The following is a 21,666-nucleotide window of genomic DNA, read 5'->3' as shown; positions in this document are numbered from 1 at the left end:
GCGATTTCATTTTTCAATTATAAAATGTCAGAGTAGAAAGATAAATTATGTTTAGGTGTTTACAAAATAAGCCTTTTCACAACTTGGAGTGGAAATTTTTATATTAGCATGAGGACAAATATTTATATAACTCTGGATATCTATATATCAGAGTGAATGGCTACCTGTAGTACAGTAAGTTTGTGTTTTAAAGGCATTCTTATAAAGAAATTAAGCCCCAAGGCTTAAAGTATGTTTTACAAAATGTTCTTTTGCTGAGGTATTTTATAAAACAACATGTATTTAAGGTACCACAGAACATATTCTAATCATTTTTGTTATATTTTTTAAAATGAAATGTCTTCTTTTCTATTGAAAATCAAGATTTAAGTTACAGCTTTAGTTTTATGAATATAAAACATATGTATTTTATTCATATAAATATGTGTGTTTTTCTAGAACTTAAAGGCAAATGATTTGAATTTATATTGAAATATAAATTGTAAGTTATATAAATATGTCATATATATTTGCATTTTATTAATAAAGTCAACTACAAATTATATGGCCCACCTGGATTTATGGCAGAAGATTAAAAGAAAATGAAAACTTTTTGTATAAAATTGGACTTTTTGTGTAAAATTGGCTGGTCAGGAATCCCTTAGGCAGTCATCTAAAAATCCACTGTGCCGGTTAGCAGTAAAGCACGATCTTGCTTCACAGTGGTTCTTTCAGGAATCACACTGAAAATAGTAGTCTCAGGATCTGTTCCTAGAGGCTGTTTTCCTAGTACATCATGTGAATGAGTCTAATGTGTGAAGTGAAGTCTACAGAGCTTTAAATTTACTAGCTCAACCACAGGCCTCTAGATGCAAGCCAGTGCTCACCTTATACCAATGCTGGGGCTAAGATAGTGTGCACAAAGGGGAAATGGGATAAGGAAATGTTCAGAACTCTTTATGTCCTGTACTGTTAGCATTTTTATTTGTCTACAGATTATAATTCAAAGACCAGTTCTCCACCTTGAACATAGGGAGAAGTAGACTGAAAAAGTAGTTCCTTGATAGAGACTTCTTAATATTTAGAGCCTTTCCAAAGTTGACTATTGTTAGATACAAGCCGTGGTTTTATTTTAGCTTCAGCCCAGTACCTTAGACTCAGATTTGATCTCTAGATCAGCAACAACAGATGGTGCATTCATCTGTGGTTTTTTGGTGGGCTGCTTGTGGACACTCTGAGTCACTTCACCTGCACAGCTTCTGCTGTAGTACTTGGAATGTGAGTTTCTTTTCTAATTACCCTGACAAGAAGACAGAACTAAATCAAGATCTCTGCCCAGATAGCAAATACTAGGCAGAGGAACCTCACTTATACATAATTCATCCACTTCCTTTCTCTTTCACTACTTCATACACACACGCACATGGACACACATTTCATAGCATACTCAATGCCATAGCTATTTATAAAGGTTGCCTACCCAATGTCATTTTCTCTACATAATCCACGTAAGTAATACACACATGTATATGATGGGCATAAAAAACTAACATGCAAGGGGGTTGCATTGTTTGTATAAAAATAAAGTAAATAACCCTCAACAGCCTGTCTCACTAGTTGATTTTCCACAACTGTATCTCAGATAATTGCATAAAATGTATTTCTCATAAGAAAATACTTGAAAAAGGTTATTATAAATTATAAAACCACAAATGAGCATGTTATTAGTATCACCTTAAATTACTGACCCTCTCCTATCATTCCTAACTCTTCCCTCATTGTTCTTTTGAATAGAACCAACACACTATTCAGACTGTCTCCTCTTTGATCTCTATAGGTGTCATTTCTGGTCTTAGCTTTTTGTTCTTTTCCACACTGTTGCTTCAGCTGGGTATTCTACTTTTTCTTATCTAAATCTTACCCATGTTTCAAACAATACCTCAAACCAAGGTAGAAACAACACCTTTCAGGAATGCTTTGCAGCAGGTTACTCTATGGGAGATAGATCCCAGATAGTTAAAACTCCTTCCACTTCTAAATTCCATTTGATCTGTTTTTTTCCCCTTGTGTTAAACTAATCTCTATTTCTTTCATTGTAGGTACTGAGTTGTATTCTATCTTATTAGTATGGTAAGGCCTAAGAGTAGGAGTTTTCTCCTAGATATTAGATCATATTACAGAGTTGTTGCTGTTGTAAAGAGCCTTGGGGTCAGTTCTGACTCATAGCTACCTTATATAGGGTTTCTGAGGAGTGTACAGTGGTTTTGAACTGCCAACCTTGTGGTTAGCAGTCAAATGTTTATCCTACAATGTTACACCAGAGGGAATATGTAAAATATGTAAATATTGTTTGATTCCCTAACCTGATTATCTTTGGAAATTGAATAACTCCTCTATTTTTGTTGAATAAAGGAACTCTGGTAGCTTAGTGATTATGAGTTGGACTGCTAACCTCAAGGTCAGCAGTTCAAAACTAAAAGCTAGTCTGCAGGAGAAAGATGAGGCTTTTTGCTCTCCTCAGAAACCCTTATACAGGGTCACTATGAGTTGGAAATGACTCCATGACACACAACCACCACCACCAAAGGCAAGATCAAATAGATTTGAATTGCAATAAAATTTTATACTTTATATAAATTTTGAAGCTTACATAAAATTAATTTCCTACTAGTAAAGGATATAACAAGGAGACCTGGTAGAATGGTGAAACCCTCAGCTACTAAGGTTTGAGCCCACTCTGTGACTCTACAGGAAAGACTCTACGGCAGTGTGTTTCCATAAAGATTATTGTTGTTGCTATTAAGTGCCATCAGGTCATTTCCAACCCATAGCCACCCTGCATAGGGTTTCCAAAGAGCAGCTGGTGAGCTTGAACCACTGACCTTGTGGTTCAAACCGACTTTGCAGTCCAGCGCATTAACCCATAGCACCACACCAGGACTCCATTCCATAAAAATCACAGCCTAGAAAATGCTAGGGAACAGTTCTACTCTGCTGCAAGGGGTGGATGTGAGTCAAAAATAGACTCAATGGCAGCTAACAACAACAAAGGCTATTGTACATCTATTATTATTAAAGGAAATTGCGGTAACTCCTTCCTTCTAAATATTATCTGTAGTTTGTTTTAGGGGTAATCTTGTAGGAATTAAGTAAAAAGTATAAAATAGTTTCTAAATTCCCTTATACTCATGTTTCATCTATTCAAGCATTAGTATTCCATTTTCAATTCTGTTTCCACTAACTTTAATAGTTGAACAAAGAAAGTTCATTATTGTAAGTGTCTATATATAAGTACAGTGGAAAATTTATAAGATTCTTAGTGACTTAAGATTTTATTGTCTCATTCATATAGTATCTTATATAGTCTTAAGTACTATAATAAGAAACAATTAGTAAGACCTGAATGCTTTGGAAAATCTCTCTGAAAATACTTTGTTTATTTGACAGGTAATTGCCAATGTATTTTTTGGTGGGAACCTTTCTACAGCTTTCCACATTATTATAACTGTGGTTATCATTACTGTGGCCACACTTGTGTCTTTGCTCATTGACTGCCTTGGGATTGTTTTAGAACTCAATGTAAGTACATTTAAGCTTCATTCTCTCCATTTAAAAATAAGCCCTTTTAAAATATTGTCTATATTTAACATAAAATATATTTTCCCTTTAAAATAATGTCACTTTCTGAGTGGAATGTAATACTTGTAGGTAGTAGTAAATATTGATAAAATAGCATACACTGTATAAGACTTTATACTTTTAAACAAACAGTTCTTAAATAGAAGGGCCCCTATAACAAGGGACATTTGATAATGTCTGGAGACTTTATGTGTTACAACTAGGTAGGGTACTACTGCATCTAGTGATTAGAGACCATGGATGCTGCTAAAAATTATCTCTCAGTGCACAAGACAGTACCCACAACAAGGAATTGCCTGATCATAAGGTCAACAATGCTAAGTTTTAGAAATTCTGGTCTAAAGCATGTTTATACATCATAATTAATACAATACATGTTGTTGTTGTAAAGTATCAAGTCGGTTCAGACTCATACCGACCCTGTATAGACTGGTGGCTTTGAACTGCCGACCTCACAGTTCAAACTGACCTTTCGGTACTTATCTTACAACATCACATAAGGACTCCAGTATAATACTAACAACAACAACAAGCTATAAATTAAATGGATCTGAACTTTTCTTTGCCTATTAAAAATAACTTTAGTGAGATTCATTTAAAAATATGTGCATGCGCATTTTATAATTGTCAAAAGGTGGAAAACACCTAAATGTCTATTAACTGATGAGTGGCTAAACAAAACATGGTATATACATGCGATGGAATAATGCTCAGCCATAAAGAGAAATGAAGTCCTGATACATGCTATAGCATGGACGAACCTTGAAAACATGCTGAATGAAGTAACTCCATCTCAGCCCTTACAGAATTTCTACTAAGAATTACACCACTTAGCATTTATTAGTCACGGGCCACAGGGAGGGCAGACTTTTACAGTGAGCTTATGAAGTATCATTTACTCATTCCACTGAGAGTTGAGGAAGAAGTCAAAGACACTACTATCATTACTTAATTCGCTCTTCCCTCCAGATGCCAATTTGATTTGAATTTCCAGACAAAAGCTGTTAGAGATTTAGCCACAAACACACTGTTCTTGTAACAGATTAAGTAGGAAGTAGGGAGTAGATAACCTCCATATAGTAGACAGTTTTCCAAAACATTCGGGGTCTGGGAAATTGTCTACTCTATAAACAATGGAGAGAAAACTGGTAGGAGACACGGACAAACATCAAAGGTAATTTTTAGCTGTTTCCTAATTCTTCATAAAGCAAAGGCTATTAAGTCCACTCAAAATCATTTCATGTATCAACTTGGATTTGTGTGAGTGGATGACTGCTACCTTAAATCACTGTCTTGCATTGTGTGTTATTTCATATCATGTGATGTTGTTAAGTGCCGTTGAGTTGCTTCTGACTCATAGAGACCCTGTATAGGGTTTCAGAGGAGCAGCTGGTGGGTTTGAACTGCCGACCTTGTAGTTCACAATCCAGTGCTGATCCTTCTGCACCACACCAGGAGTCCTTCATATTAGGTACTGCTAGGAAAATCCACAGCTTGCCTATTAAATTGTAAGGTTTTGGAAGACAAGAATGGCAGCTTCTAGCATGGTACTAAGAACATAATATTGAATTCAAAACCTATTTCTGTAGATGCTCCTGGACATAAAAGATATTCTTTAGTGTGGCACCAGGAAATTAAGTGTCACACAAAAAAATTGTTGGTATTGGCAATATCAGTGACCCAGCAACTATGCTGTGAAGATAATAGATGTAATTATTGCTGACTCTATTACTTGTTATTTTGGGAAATTTGTCATTTGAGTTCATTTTTTGTTGTTGTTAATTTTTTTTCTACTTTTTTTTTTAATTGTAGGATTTGGTTATGCGAGAAATATGTTTATCAACTTCCTATGGTTAAGATAGAATTCTAGTACTGTAATCAGAGAGAGAAAGTTTTTATTTTTTATAAAGCCATTATCTGAGCTAGCAGTGAAGGATTGTTTTTTAAAATGTAAAACATGGTTCTAGATCCTTTGATATTTAATGGATCTTGTACATAACATACTCTTATATCTATTCTCTGTCAGACCACGTAAGCATACTAGGGAGCTTCAAAACATTGGTGAAATTTTTCATTATCTTTAAATTTCATTTTTCCATGAACTTTTGAAGTCCCCTTATATGTGCTTTTCCCATCAACAAAAACAGTCTAGAATGCACAATAATATATTCAAGTCTGTATGCAACTCCCTTTTGTGTGGGCATTTACCATGTCTACTGTTGTTGTTAATTGCTGTCAAGTAGGTTCCAATTCATAGTAGCCCTGTATACCGTTTCTGGGAGTCCTGGTGTAGTACTGTGGGTTAATGTGCTGAACTGCAAAGTCAGTTTGATATACAAGTTTGGCAGTTCAAACTCACTAGCTGCTCCTCGGAAACCCTATGCAGGGTCACTATGGGTCAACAACAACAATAGGGTTTCTGAGGAGCAGTTGGTGAGCTTGAACCACTGACCTTGTAGTCCAGCCCATAAACCTGCAGCACCATGTGTAATAGAGCCAGATTAAACACTATTCTTGTCTGTCTCCAATGCAAGCTACAGTCATGCAACACATTGTTGTTGTTGTTGTTGTTGTTAAGTGCCGTCGAGTCGGTTTCCGACCCATAGCGACCCTGTACAGGGTTTCCGAGGGTGTAAATCTTTACGGGAGTAGAAAGCCTCATCGTTCTTCGGCAGAGCGGCTGGTAGTTTCGAACCACTTACCTTAAGGTTTGCAGCCCGATTCGTAACCACTACACTACCAGAGCTATGCCCCATTTCATAATGATAATGAGAACATGTATTGAGTACAACTGTATATCAAATTATTTTCATGTCCTGGTATAATGCTGTGGGTTAATGCATTGGACTTAAAAGTCGGTTTGAACTACAAGATTGGTGGTTCAAACTCACCAACTGTTCCTCAGAAACCCTACATAGGGTCACTATGGGTTGAAACCAACTTGACAGCACTTGACAACACCAAATCCCCCTTAGTTGTTTCAACAATGGGCACAAACATAGCAACAATTGTGAGGATGTCAAAGGGCTGGACAGTGTTTCATTCTGTTGTACATAGGTGCACTGTAAGAACCAACTCGATGGCACCTAACAACATCTCCCTTAATATGTATTAATTTTACAATGAAGAAACTGAGGCACAGAAGGATTAAATACATAATTTGAGGTCACACAACTTATAAATGGTGGATACAGATATTTAGATGCTGTAGACCCATTTTTAATCATTATGCTAGTTTGTGATCTCCTAAGTATAAAGCTTTACATTATGTAAAATAGTTGTGTCAATTTCTCTATCCATTTGTTTAAGCTAGAAATCTATGCATTGAGTTTATAAGTAAGATTAAGAGTAATACTTAGATAATTAAGGATTCCTTAGACTAGTAATGGGTAGACTCTAATACAGGGTTTAAATAATGATGAAATAGCTTCAAGAAAATGGAATTAAAAGTTTTTCATGTTAATTAATAATTTGTAGTTAATAGCTAATAATTGTAGTACATCAGAAATTTTTGTGTGCATGTGTGGTTTTGATTTATTACTAAGTAGAATGAGACGAGACATATAATCAAATCAGATCTTCAATTTGCAAAGCTAAGCAAATGCTGCTGTACAGCAAAACAAAAATTAAACAAGAGAAATGTTGTGGAGTTTTTTGGCTTTTCAATAAAAAGCAAAACAGCATTCAGACCTTTACTTCCCTTTTATTTATTTATTTTTCCACTACATATTTTTCCAAAGCAAGCATATCCTTAATTTAAAAAGATTCGTTTTAGAAATAAATAAAATAAATATGTCTCATTCTTAGTAATATGAATTCAGCACCTTGGCACCGATGTCACTATTAGACAGAATTGGATTTCTACTTAGAGCAGTAAAGAGAAAAAAAAAATAGAGCAGCTGGCACCTGTGGCCAGAGTAATGGGTCCAACAAGCACTGTGTGCAGTTTACAGTGGGAGGAAGAAATCCAATTCCCCACCAAGAGCTCAATGTATAAATACCAGTCAACAGAGTAAGCAAAGCTGTAGTCCAAGTTACCAAAGATCTCCTGTGCTAAAGAGTTTCTTTTTAAGGTATAGGAACACGTTTTGTGAGTCTGAACTGATTAATAGATTACAAAATTGAAACTGGAAGATGTGCAAACATTATTTTATTTAGTTTTCAGGTTCCTAGAATCATTGAGAGATTTCTATCCATTTAGGAGAATTCAGACACCTTTTCTATCTCTACTTCCAATTAAAAAAAAAAAACTTCCGACAGCCTCTTGTTTGTTTATATATATTTATTCCTACTGTAAACTTCAAAATGCTCTGTGAGTAGAAAAATCAAATTCCCACTTCTCTTCCACTTCTACTATGCCTCCAGCTCTATCAGACCCAAACTTAGGTCAAATATCACAAGTGAAAGAATACAGTCCTCCAGACTACCATGTCTGCCCAAGACTTCAGACACCAGGCACAAGCTTAGGAGTCCATGCAACTAACCTGTTAGCTGCAACTCCAGGAATGTACTCTATCGTGCAGGATGGCAGCCATAAGCTCAGGAGTCCTAGCACCTCACTTCTGACCTCCTGGCTCCCATTACTCCCTTGGTTCTATAATTCAGTAGAACAGTTTACAAAACTCACAGAAAGCACCATGCTAAAAGTTATTGCGACAGAAAGGAGACAATCCAGGGTCATTACAGAGAAGATATGCATGACATGCTGTCTGAGAGGGCCCTAAAATGGAGCTTCCATATCTCAAAAAGGCTGCATCATCTTCTCAAATAGCCATGTCTTTGACAGGAAGTCCATGGAGTTTCTGTGTCCAGAGCCTTTATTGGGATCTCTTTATGAAGGTATTATTGATTGAATGCCCTGAGGCTGACTGAATCATAAAATGATCTTTCTGGCTTGGCCAGCCCCCACCTAAGAGGTACCTTGTTAACATAATCTGGAAGACATTTCAATCACTGGGGCAATTCCAAGGTTTTAGAGATTCTCGTGCTAGAACTAAAGACAAAAGTCAAATTCTTTGGGGAAATTTAACCCCAAACCCTGACATCAATCTTGTTATTATCAATGAATAGTGTTATCCTGTCTTTATAAATAAGATTGTATTTTATTGCCTCTTTAATACACAGTCATGTTGTTTACATTCTGTCAATTTCAAAATGTTTTCTAAACCAGTGGTACACCCATAAACAAGGCTACAGTAAGTGGATTAAATAAAGTAGACTGACTTCACTGCAAAGCATATAGAGGCATGATCAGAGGAGATCTCATTATCATTTTAGTGAGGATCACAGGTCTTAGCAAACAAAGTCTAGTACGACTGAGCTTTCAAATACCAACCAAGAAATTGGTATCTAGACAAGATACACAACTGGGCTTCTTCCAGTATAAACATCAGCTATATAGTTTTCCCTCTAATTGCTACTTTCTCAACTCTTAAGAATTATAGCATAAACAGAACACCCATTGCTTTGCGCTGCCCAGCAAGTTAGGTTTGGAAGAGTCCCAGAATGCTGACTGATGATGAGCGCCTCTTGGTAGCAGCTGGTCACAGTTCTCATTCTGATAGTACTGTCACACTTCGACACTTTCAGATGAAGCCCCTCACATATGTTCATTCCTATACAGAGGGTTACTTTTTGACGTTTCAAATTTTCTTAATTCAAAGAAGTCAGTGGGTAATAATCCTTAATATAAACAGAAGTTGAATTCTATTGTACTTTCTATAACTTAACAGTACTTTTTGTGCTTAAAAAGCATGCTACCATCAAGTTTCATGCTGATGTTGTTGTTAAGTGCCATCGAGTCAGTTCTGACTCATAGCTAACCTGTACAGGGCTCCTGAGGCTTCTGAGGCTTTCTCCCACAGAGCAGCTAGCAGGCTCAAACAGCAGAGCTTGTGGTTCACAGTCCAGTGCTTAGCGTCTGGAGCCACCACTCCCCATGATCGAGGCTATGAAATCTATAATCCCTTTAATTCCACTTCATATGAAAGTTAATCTTGTATTCACTGTGTACCTTTGTAGGTATCCATTTGTATTCAGGTGCTATGACTGATGAACACATATTTTCCATATATCTGACTTTAGAATGCAATTTTGGGATCTATTAGTTAGTATTTTCTTGTTCATATATCTCTGACTGTAGAAATGTTTTCTATGCAGTGTGAACTTCCCATGTTTTTAGATGCTACCCGGCTAGCCTCCTTTCATAATGGTTTCTTGTCATAGATTCCATTCCAATTCATAATAAACCTATGTTGTTGTTGTTGTTGTTGTTGTTAAGTGCCATCGAGTTGGTTCCAGCTCACAGTGACTATGAATAAGGTTTCTGAGAAGCAACTGGTAGGTTTGAGCCACAAACCTGTGGCTCACAGTCCAGTGCTGATCCTACAGGACCACACGAGGAGTCCATAATAATCCTATAGGACAGAGTAAAACTATCCTATAGGTTTCCAAGGTTGTAAATGTTTATAGAAGTAGACTGCCCCATCTTTCTCCATGGAGCAGCTGTGAATTTTAACTGCCAATCTTTTGCTTCACAGTCAAGTGCTTTAGCCGCTGTGTCACCAGTGCTCCTCATAGGCAGCACAGTTGTTGTTGTTGTTAAGTGCTGTGAAGTTTATTCCAACTCATAAGGACTCTGTATAAGGTTTCCAACATTGCAAACATTTGTGGGAGCAGAAAACCTCATCTTTCTCCCTCAGAGTGACTGATGGGCTCAAACTCTTGACCTTGTGGTTCCCAGTCCATTGCTTAACCCACAGAGACACTGCACTCCCATACAACTGACCATTATTTTCAGTCTGACATTCCTCCTTAGGTTGGATCTAATGTGGGGGAGGATGAATGAGTCACAGTTAGCTCTGCTGTCAGTTTCCTGGAGTAATTAATGTTTTTTTGTCTTATTTGAAAGAAAATTTAGAAATGCTATTTCATGTTGAATGCCTTTAGGGCTAACGGTTTTCCTCTCTCATTCAAATAAGTTTCTACTTTCATCCAAACGAGTCAGCTAGGATTTAAACAACATACCAAATCCACTGTCATTTGAAGTAAAAGAAGACAATGAGGAAATATGATGTGCATGAAAGTATGTGACATTCCGAGAGTTTGCCCCAAATTGACCTTGTTGTTGTTGTTGTGAAGTGCTGTTGAGTTGGTTCCGACACATAGCGACCATGTGTAGGGTTTTTGAGGAGCAGCTGGTGAGCTTGAACCACCGAACTTGCAGTTCAAACGGCTTTGCCGTCTGGGACATTAACCCACAGCGCATCTTCTTTATTTTCTATATTATTCTCTGATCATCTTTTTAAGTCTGGAACACTGTGATGCCATTTTCCTTTTTAGTTTATTTGTATGCAAAAATATACCATCAGAAAAAAAGGAAAACCTACTTCTAAATCATTTTGTTTGTTTGATTCAACTGAACCTATTAAATGTTTAATATTTGCAGTAACAAGTACATTTTTCAAAACTGTCCAAAGAGTGTTTCTATCTGGTAAAATGATCTTGTTTCTTGTTTTCCACACACAGGGTGTGCTCTGTGCAGCTCCTCTAATTTTTATCATTCCATCAGCATGCTATCTAAAACTGTCTGAAGAGCCAAGGACACACTCTGATAAGATTATGTCCTGTGTCATGCTTCTTGTTGGTGCTGTGGTGATGGTTGTTGGGTTCCTCATGGCCGTTGCACATCCTCAAGACTGCACCCATGGACAGGAAATGTTCTACTGCTTTCCTGGCAATTTCTCCTTCACGAACATGTCCACTTCTCATTTCCAACTGACAACACAACTTTCCATTTTAAACATCAGTATCTTTCAGTAAGCTGACTACTGTAAACAATATACATGTTTTCATGGACTTCTAAAATATATCATTTATACTCATTTTAGTCTCTATTTATATTATCAAATTATCATGATAACATTTAGGAAGACTTAGTTTTCTTCATTGTGTAGTGAGATAGAAGAAATAAAATTTAATGTATTTTCTCTTAAACTAGAACAAAATTAATGTTTTATTTTAAAGACTTCATTGCAGAAGGAAAAGCGAGGTTTGTGGCATTTGCTACCACTCCTGCCCCCAAGCATTACCCTTTTATTTAATGTATAAGTGAACATGCTGCTTCCAAAATAAGTAACCAATTTGTAAAATCCATTCTCCTTAAAAATCTATGAGTCCATGGGAAAAGAAAACAAAAATATGAAAAGGAATAGTGTGGTGCAGTGAGATACTTAATAATCTGTTTATTCATCCAATGAGTATGCCCTATATAAGTCATGACAGATACGATAATCAACAAGAGCACCCATTTACCCTTGTTACTGCAAAACAAAGCAATAATTTGAGAAGCACAGTTTCCCCACATGGGTCTTCCAGATGCAAGAAACAGAAGTGTGAGTCATAGGATCAGAATAGGCTGTGCTGGGTGAAGAACTGTATCCTGAGCATTCCTCAACCTCAATCATAACCTGGTACTTCCCTAATAAACACCATAGCTGTGAGCTCAGTCTGTGGGTTCTCTGTGGCCACTGCAGCCAATATAGAACCCGGCAGAGAAGTAGACAGTGCTATGAAAGGAATGGGTGCTATCCAAATTTGTACCTCCATCTCATAGGCATTAGTCTTGGACTGTTGACCTCCCCTCTTGCTAAGTTAGAGGAGATCAAATGCCTCTGCCACCATGCTATTTTTACAAGCAAAGAGAGCTTCCATTATCATTTCAGCAGTTAGCTCTTGCTTAGAGGAAAGTAAATCCCTTGAGACGTGAGCTAAGTCCTCCCCCACATTGGAAAGCATGAATAATAGGCTGAATGGACTGAGCAAAGTGTGTGAGGAGTCAAAATTACTCCCAAAGTTTTATCCTGTGAGAGTACCATAGCAGTGCCGTTGTAAAAGACAATAAAATGGGAAAGCACATATACAAGTTGTTCTGAGGCATAAGTCTAAGTGATCAGTTATGCATTTGATTTGGACTAGTTGCATTTGACAACTGGAATTTCAAAGAAGCAAGTTGAAAGAATCAAGCCTATGCAAGAGGCATTTTCCCTCCTCTGGGAGATTCTCAGAAACATTATTGGAGCTGTCTTTGGCTGGGTTCTCCAGAAGCAAACGCTAAGATGGAGTTTGGCATGTGGAGCATTTACTGTTGTTGTTGTTGTTGTTAAGTGCTGTCGAGTTGGTTCTGACCCATAGTGACCCTGAACAGGGTTTCCGAGGCTGTAAATCTTTACGGGAGCAGAAAGCCTCATCTTTCTCCTGCGGAGCAGCTGGTAGTTTCGAACTGCTGAGCTTGAGGTTCACAGCCTGGAGCATTTACTAGGGATCATAAATAATGGGAGAGGGTGGGAAAATAGAATAGGGTTGAAGAAGGTAGGAGAAGTGTAATTGCCATCCATACTGATGTCTCTGTCAACCTCACAGGGAGTTCTGGACCACATACAGCTCATCAGAGTGGTCCTTGTTCAGGTGAAATAGTTCTATTAATCATTGTATGTGAATATCCAGAGGGACAAGTTCTTTGGCTAGGTAACATTTTGCAGCTGAACAAACCCTGAAGGAGCTGAGAGCTGGATGCTACATTAGAGAGGATATGAGAGTCACATCTGTTTCTACTGCCGAAGGTTAACAGTTCTAAATGAAGGCTTATAATTTTCATGTACTCTTATCTATGACAATCTTTAAAAAGTAGAATAAATGTAAAAATTATTGGAGGGGCAAATGTTACATATATTCATACACAATTTTAAAAATGTTAAGCAACAGAATATTAGGAACCATCTGCGTGTCCAAATTATATCAAATAGTGCCCAAGTTTTATTGTCAAGCTTTGCATTTATATTTATAATCAGATTGATGATGCCTAGTACTATTTTGTTGCCTACTAATGAGAAAATTTAACAAGTCAATACATAAGTGATGTGTTTGTCCAGATCACATAAAAAAAAAATCCCACAGGAAGTGAATAAAGAATAGTCTCACAGAATCTTGACTAGAAATGATGAGAGCTCATAGCAAAAAAAAATTTAAAGTCCTAGTGGACACAAATAGTGACCTACACCTTGGCAGTCAGAACCATGCTTAGGTTTTGAGTGATGATTTTTGTTTCAATAAAACACTAGCTGTGCCTCTAAATGGATTTCAATTCCATTAGTTATAAAGGCTTTCTGTATATAACTTATAAATTTGTTTTTGATAAGTGCGTAAGAGTCATAAGGTTAAGCATGATTTCAGATTTGTACATATTTAAGAAATGATATTAATGGCAAAGCAATATTAATTTTGAGCTGAGAAAACTAAGGAACTGTCACAGCACTCCATCCCTACATTGCTATGACTGAGAAACACTAACCTACATAGTTATTAGATAACGTCCTAGGGTGGTAAAAAGAGAAGTACATCAAGGATTGGTTGAAGTTAAGTGTCATCTGGTCAGTTCTGACTCATAGTGACCCTGTATAAGGTTACCGAGGCTTTAAATCTTGGTAGAGAAGAAAGCCTCATCTTTACCTTTAGTAAAACTTTACTCGCATGGGATATCAAAGATATTGTCCCATGATTTCCGCATTCCACAACCTAATAAATATGTTTTTGTTGTTGTTGTTGTTTTGAGAGTCCAAAATAAGCCTTTATATTTATGGTCAACTGATTTTTTTTTTTTTTAATGTTTTATTGTTGTTTTTTAAATCAACTATAGATCAAGGCTATCTTTGACCCAGTTAGCTGCATAAACTGATAATCAACATCTTTCATATTGTTCTTGTTGTTGTGTGCCGTGGAGTTGTTCCGACTCATAGCGACCCTGTACAGGGTTTACGAGGCTGTAAATCTGTACCGGAGCAGAATGCCTCATCTTTCTCCTGTGGAGCAGCTGGTAGTTTCGAACTGCTGACCTTGTGGCTCACAGCCCAATTCGTAACCACTATGCTACCAAAGCTCTTTCATATTATGATAAAGTAAATCTTCCTAAGGTACTCATACTGTGAAATCATTCAGGAGTATCTAGTACAACTTTTCTATCTTCTGCTTCAATTTATTAAGCTATTATTACTGAAATTTGTTTTGTTTCCACCACTTCTCATTTTTAACAACACAACTTGAATGTTTTAAACCTTTTTTTTAAGCTGTCACTTGCAAAGTAATGCGCAATTTAAAAAATATGTAAACACAAATGCAAAAAAACTAGTAACACATTTCTTTGAAGGACATAGTTTAATAGCAGCTGTATACTTTTTGAAATGGGTCCATGTCCACTTATAATACCATCTTTAATCTCAATCCTAATTTGAAATATTTTGGAAAATTAGGATGGGAAAACTGCCTTGCCTCTGAGGTATTTTCATTGGTGCCTATCACTTTTCCAAAATGGACTCTGAAATCCAAGCTATTCAACTAATAAAATCCTTATTAGTACACATCCACTTAATTAAAGATTAATTTATGAGACAGGATCAGGCTTTTTTTTTTTTTTTTTTTTCTCCAAGTAAACACTGCTAGTTTTTTAAGCAGGAGTGGCTACTGATTGGAGCTGTTGTTATTTTGTAATCTTAGAGTGACTCAAGCTGGAATCAGTCAGTGACCATGAGGTTGTTGTTGTTAAGTGCCATCAAGTTGGTTCTGATTCATAGCAACCCAATGTTAGCACCCAATGTAGGGTTTCAGAGGGACAGCTGGTGGATATGAAATGCCAGCCTTTCAGTTAGCAGTCCAGTGCTGATCCTACAGCGCCACACCAGGATTCCATGACCATGAGTTAGAGTGCCTATAAATGCTTTACCAATTGTTGAGAGATTATAATTAGCTACATCAATCAGTCAGTATCCATACTCATTCTGAAAAGTATGTAAAAGATTTGCCAGGATAAGAGAACAGAAATACCATGAGATTAAAAAAAAAAAAAAAAAAAAAAAAAAGACATGTTGGCCCAGAAAGGAAGAAAAGTACAGTGATCCCTTGAACAACAATTGTTAACTTTCAGTATCAGAATCACCAGAAGAGCTTGTTCAGGAACAGATTGCTGAACCTCACACCCATTGTTTCTTACTAAGGACTTCTGGGGTGGGGCACGAGAATCTGAATTTCTAACAATTCCCAGGTAATGATTACCTACTAGTTCAGGGACTACATTTGAATATGGCTTAGGTGGTTGGACCTAAGAGAGGTGCTAAGTGGAGCCATCTGTTTAGAAGCCGGGCAGAAGACATGGAAATACTATGCAGATGCTCAGGGAAGAAATTGAGCCTGGAGACACACTAGAGAGACCTGCTGGCACATATCATATGTACTTTTCCTTGACCTCTTGGAAAAATCATTTAAAGACACAGGCAGAGTGGAGAGGGGAGAGAAAAGATCAAGGAAGTACAACTGCTATTAAATCTTCAGCAAAGCAGAAAAAGCCTCATCACCTTGTGATTTGCAATCTAGTGCTTATCTTATGGACCCACTGTGCTTCCAAGACAGTATGATTAATGACAACTAAGGAGTCCTGGTGTAGCACTGTAGGATAAGCACTGGACTGCTAACCACAAGATCAGTGGTTCAAACCCACCAGCCACTATTTGGAAACCATATACAGACTCGAAGGCACATAACAATACCAACAATAATATGGGAGGGAGTGCCTGGATGGGGCAAAGAATCGAGTAGCTGCTAAGCAAAAGTTGATGGTTCAAGTCTACCCAGAGGTATCCTGAAAGAAATGCCTGGAGATCTACCCCCAAGAAATCTTCCACTGAAAACCCAGTGGATCACAGTTCTGTTTTAACACATATGAGGGCACCACAGTTGGAATCTAGGCAGTGGTAACTGGTTTGTAATAAAAAGGAAGTCAGAGAAGACTTAAGAACAAAGGAGGAAACAGAGCTTTAGGCTTAATGTCAACACAGCTGCAGTAGTTAAAGTGAAAGCCTGGTTCCCAGCCTGCCGAGTCCACATTGCCTGAACTTCATAGCTGTCACTATGGGAAAAAAGAAAAGATGCCAGTTCCACAAAATTACACTACGTTTTCCAAGCTCTCAATTCTCAGTGGACAGCTTTACTAGGAAAATCTTTAGAGAACTTGAGTGAAAGTAGGTCGATGGGCAATGTTCTTAATAACATGCAGATAAAAAGTTCATGTAGTTGTCTTCTATAGGGCACTTTCATAATGATTCTGTAAATGGAACACAGTGACTCCATACTACATGCATTGGACTGTGAGCCTCAAGATACATGGTTCGAGCCCACAGCCACTCCACAGGAGGAAGATGGGGCTTTCTGATATCGCGAATATTTAAAACCTCAGAAATCCACACGAACACCCACACTTGCAGATAATACCCACTTGACCTGGCTTCAACGGCTGGATGATCAGAGCTTAACTAGAAGAAGAAAGAAGAGGGAAAAAAAGAGAGGAAAAAAGTAATCTGATACAATTTGATGAACTTGACCTACACGTATGGATGCAGTAGCTCAAAAAAGGGAACAAACCTTTACAGCAAGGATCAGTCCCACCCCCTCAATACACAGGGTAGACAGGGCTGGGCAACTTGGACATTGGCTACCTAAAATGAGGGGTGGGGAGGGGAGCTACAAAGGCAAGAAGTGACTGGCTTACAAGTTTTTAAGAGGGACCCTAGATCTAGAGGGCACAAAGGGAGGTAGAAAGAATCTCCACTTAGTAGTATCCAATCTGTCTGGGCGGGACTGATGAAAGGAGATGGGTATAGCATTCATGTGGTACAATAGTGAATAATTACTATCAAGAATGACTGTGAGGGGGGTATGTTGGGAAGCATGGTTACAGAGAACGTGTGAGCCCGTCTTCAGCCTATAGCTGATTGGAATGCCTAAAAGTGGTTCTAGAACTTGCATTCTGCAAGGTTGCCAACTCTCATTTTCTCTCTTCCCATGAATCTAAGGTCCTCAGCTTTTCCCTCACTCCAGGTCCCCATCTCTGCCTCCATCTCAGGTGTCCCTGCTTCTCAGGATAAGGTCTCACATTCCACTTGTGCTCTTCTTCTTTGATGGTCCTAGGGTCCTTTTTTTCTGGACTGTAAGATAAACCACTCCCCTGTTTTTATTGTAAAACTTCTACCTTTACAATGTGACAGTTGCAATTAGTCATAATAACAATTACTCACTACTGAATCATAAGAATCTTATCCCAATCTCTTTTAACCAGACCCATCTAGACAAGATGAAAACTATTCGGTGAGGACTCTTGCTTCCCCCACACACTATTAAACTAAGCTCCCCCTTGAAACCTTGTAAGCCAGTAACTTTGTGCCTCCATCACCCCCCATTTTAGGTAGCCAATGTCTAGGTTGCCCATCCTTATCTACCCTGTGTACAGAGGGGATAGCATTGATACTTGATGTGAAGACTCCTTCCCTCTCTGTTGGTATTTAGAGTTACTACCTTCATGACTATAGGTCAGGTTCATCAAATTGTAGCAAGCCCTTTGTGGTGTAAATTATTACATATGCCTGAGCATTTAAAAAAAAAAAAAAGCTAAAGTGAATAGAGAGAAACACTGTTAACTGATGGTACATGGAGGGGATTATAATCATTGTAATGAAAGAAGGTGTATGATATGTTGAATGTAAACTGATGATCTGCCCTGTAAACTTTCACTCAATCCACAATAAAAATGTTAAATTAAAAAAAAGAAAGAATGACTGTGAGAGTTGGAAATGTAAAGGTAAACATTTTGCAGCAAAAGGAAGGAAGTGCTTGACTTTGCAGGCCAGGAGCTGATGCCCCTGGAACCATCAAGGGATAAGAGCAGAGTGCGGGACCCTACCCAGAGAAACAGTGATGCCAGAGATGGAGGCAGAGAAGATGATGTGGAGAGATGGAGTGTCTGGGAACTCTAGCCCCAGAGAGGGAGAAGGGTTTTGTGCTGACAACCAGGGGGCAGGCTTGCCAGATGTACCTTTTGGTTGGTTGATGGAAGGGATTGTAACCATGGCAATGTAACATATAGGATGAATGTAAAGCTAATGTCCCACGTAAAACTATCACATCATTCATAATAAAACAGTTTAAAAAAAAACTCAGAAATCCTGTATAGTGTTATTGTGAGTTAGAACCCACTCTATAGCACTTAATAACAACAGCAATGTTTGTGCACTGACAATAAATTTACCTTTGTAATTTTTGTTATATTTTTCATCTTTAGTGATTTGTTAACTACATTAAAAAAAAAAAGTGCTGAGACTTCATTTCTAATTCCCAACTAATTCTGGTCCTTATCAACTCAGACCCAGACTTATGCCATGGTCTCCTCATTGAAGATTCTACCTTCAATTTCTTCCCTCTCCAAGATAATTTGTGTATTGCTTCTAGAACAATCTTATTAAACTGATGCTTTGATAAAAGCCATTTGTTTGCTCAAAAACTTTCCATGAAATTCTTGTGCTTATACTATAATGTACAAACCCTTTACCCTGCATTAAGACTAATCCAATATAGCTTCTATATGCCATTCATTCTGGCTTTACCTTCTATGACCGCAAGGACAGAGCTTTTATTCTGTTCCCTTACTTTACTTTACACAAAAAAAAATGTTTTACATCTTTTTGACTCTATACTTGCTCTTTCCTCACCTGAAATGTTATCTGTCCCCATCAAAATGTATCAGTCCTTCGACTTCTTTCATGTGCCCTTGCAGGAAGTTTGTTCTTCCTTCTGTGGAATTCTGTAATTCTTATAATTGTAAGAAGGAAGTTTGGCCAGCTACACTAAAGTCCCTTCAGGATAGAATGTGTGTTTTAAGTCCTCTTCTCATCTACATGTAAATGAGAAAAAACAGCTGTACACATCCACTAATCAGAACATGGAATGTGCAAAGTACGAATCTACGAAAAAAAATGGAAGTTGTAAAAATGAAATGGAGCACATAGAATGATATCCTAGGCATCAGTGAACAAGAAAGGATTGGAAGAGGCCATTTTGAATTAGGTAATCATGTGATGTACTACATATTCAAGAGGAATGGCATCACATTCATTATCAAAACGTACATTCAAGATCTATCTTGAAGTATAATGTTGTCTGTGATAGGACAATAGCCGCACTTCTACAAGGAAGACCAGTTAATATAAATATTACTCAAATTTACACACCAAACACTAAAGACAATGATGATAAAATTAAAGAATTCTACCAACTTCTTTAGTCTGAAAATGACCAAATATACAATGAAGATGAATTGATTATTACTGGTTACTGGAATGTGACAGTTGGAAACAAAGAAAAAGAATCATTGGTTAGAAACTATGGCCTTCATAATAGAAATGATACTGGATAACACATGACAGAATTTTGCAAGACCAATGACTGATTCATTACAAATACCATTTTTCAACAACATAAACAGTGACTATATATGTGGTTGTCACCAGAGGTAAAATACAAGAATCAAATTGACAACATTTTTGGGATGAGACAGTGGAGGAGCTCAATATCATCAGGGAAAACAAGGCCCGGGGCAAACTGTGAAACAGATCATCAATTGTCCATATGCAAGTTTAAGCTGAAGCTGAAGAAAATGAAAACAAGTCCACAAGAGCCAAAATATGGCGTTGAATATATCCCATCTGACAGTGTTTCTCTGCTACTCATAAGGTTTTCAGTGACTAAATATTCGCAAGTAGTTCATACTCTTTCTTCCGAGTCTGTCTTTATCTGGAAACATATCTGAAACCTGTCCACCATGGGTGATCCTGCTGGTTTTTAAAATACCGGTGGCATAGCTTCCAGAATCATAGCAACTCACAAGGCACCACAGTATGATAAACTGACAGATGTGTGGTGGGACAGGCATCAGATGATCCCCTACAAGGCATCCTGGGCTACGCTGAAGACCAGGTCATCCCCTGGGAATTTAACAGTGACACCCACTCTTCCACCTTTGATGCTGGGGCTGGCATTGCCAATGATCACTTTGTCAAACTCAATTCCTGGTATGACAATGAATTCAGCCACAACAACAGGGTGGTAAACCTTATGGTTCACATGATCTCCAAGGGTTAAGAGCCCTCTGGACCATGAGCAAGAGCACTAGAGGAAGAGAGAGGCCTCAGCTGATGGGGAGTCCTTACCCAAACGCAATCTCCCGTAATACTGATGAACTCCCATCCTTGACACAGTTTCCATCCAGAACCCCTGGAGAAGGGGAAGGGCTTATAGAGCCCAGTCTTGTCATGTACTATCAATAAAGTACACTATACCCAGCCCAAAAAAAGAGGTAGCATATGATAAAAAAAAAAATCAATGGTATTGAAGGAAAATTAGCATTGGCAAAAAAAAAAAAAAAAAAAAAAAAAAAGGCTATGGGAATACAAATCGATGCAACACTGGAGGCCCTCATTCCTCGAAGAAATTTGGAAAATAGCTACCTGACCAACCTATTAGAAAAGTTCCATATTTGAACCTATTACAAGAAAGGTTACCCAACAGAATGTGAAAATTATTTAACAATATCATATGCCCATAAAATTTTACTGAAGATAGTGGAAAACAATCATAATAGCGGAGAGAAATTCACACTGGATTCAAAAGAGGACATGGAGCAAGGGATATCATTGCTAACATCAGATAGATCTTGACTGAAAGAACAGATTATCAGAAAGAAGTTTGTTGTTGTTGTTGTTGTCAGGTGCCATTGAGTCAGAACCAACTCATAGTGACCCCATGCACAGCAAAACGAAACAATGTCCGTTCCTGGGCCAACCTCACTACCACTGCCACACTTGAGTCCATCAACGATGGATTTCCTCTTTGGGGGTCTTCCTCTTTTTCTCCAACCCTCCATCTTACCAGTGACTGTTCCCTCCTGACAATATGTCGAAAGTATGAGAGACGAAGTTTAGCCATCTTGGTCTCCAAGGATCACTCTGGCTGCACTTCTTCCAAAACAGATCTATTGGTTCTTTTCGCAGCCAGTGGCACTTTTAGTATTCTCCTCCAGCACCACAACTCAAAGGCATCAATTCTTCTACGATCTTCCTTATTCACAGTCCAGCTTTTGCATCCATATGAGGTTATTGAAAATACCATGGCTTGGGT

General features: G+C 37.8%; 1 protein-coding gene across 2 annotated transcripts in view; it reads left to right on the top strand.

The window, feature by feature from the left end:
* The window catches only part of SLC38A11 (solute carrier family 38, member 11), a 48,925-nt gene extending 37,350 nt beyond the window's left edge, over positions 1-11,575 (top strand). Inside the window, exons 8-9 of one of the 2 annotated variants that reach the window (XM_006866996.1) lie at positions 3,427-3,558; positions 11,146-11,575. In XM_006866996.1, coding sequence (XP_006867058.1) covers positions 3,427-3,558; positions 11,146-11,439 — 426 coding nt within the window. In that variant the 3' untranslated portion in view covers positions 11,440-11,575. The remainder of the gene's footprint in view (positions 1-3,426; positions 3,559-11,145) is intronic. The other variant, XM_006866995.1, reaches the window with a different exon arrangement.
* The last annotated feature ends 10,091 nt before the right edge of the window (positions 11,576-21,666 follow it).

The sequence above is a fragment of the Chrysochloris asiatica genome, unplaced genomic scaffold (assembly GCF_000296735.1).
Source record: "Chrysochloris asiatica unplaced genomic scaffold, ChrAsi1.0 scaffold00099, whole genome shotgun sequence".
Classification (NCBI taxonomy): Eukaryota; Metazoa; Chordata; class Mammalia; order Afrosoricida; family Chrysochloridae; genus Chrysochloris; species Chrysochloris asiatica.
The sequence above is the reverse complement of the archived record's forward strand: the minus strand, read 5'-3'. Positions and strand labels throughout refer to the sequence as shown.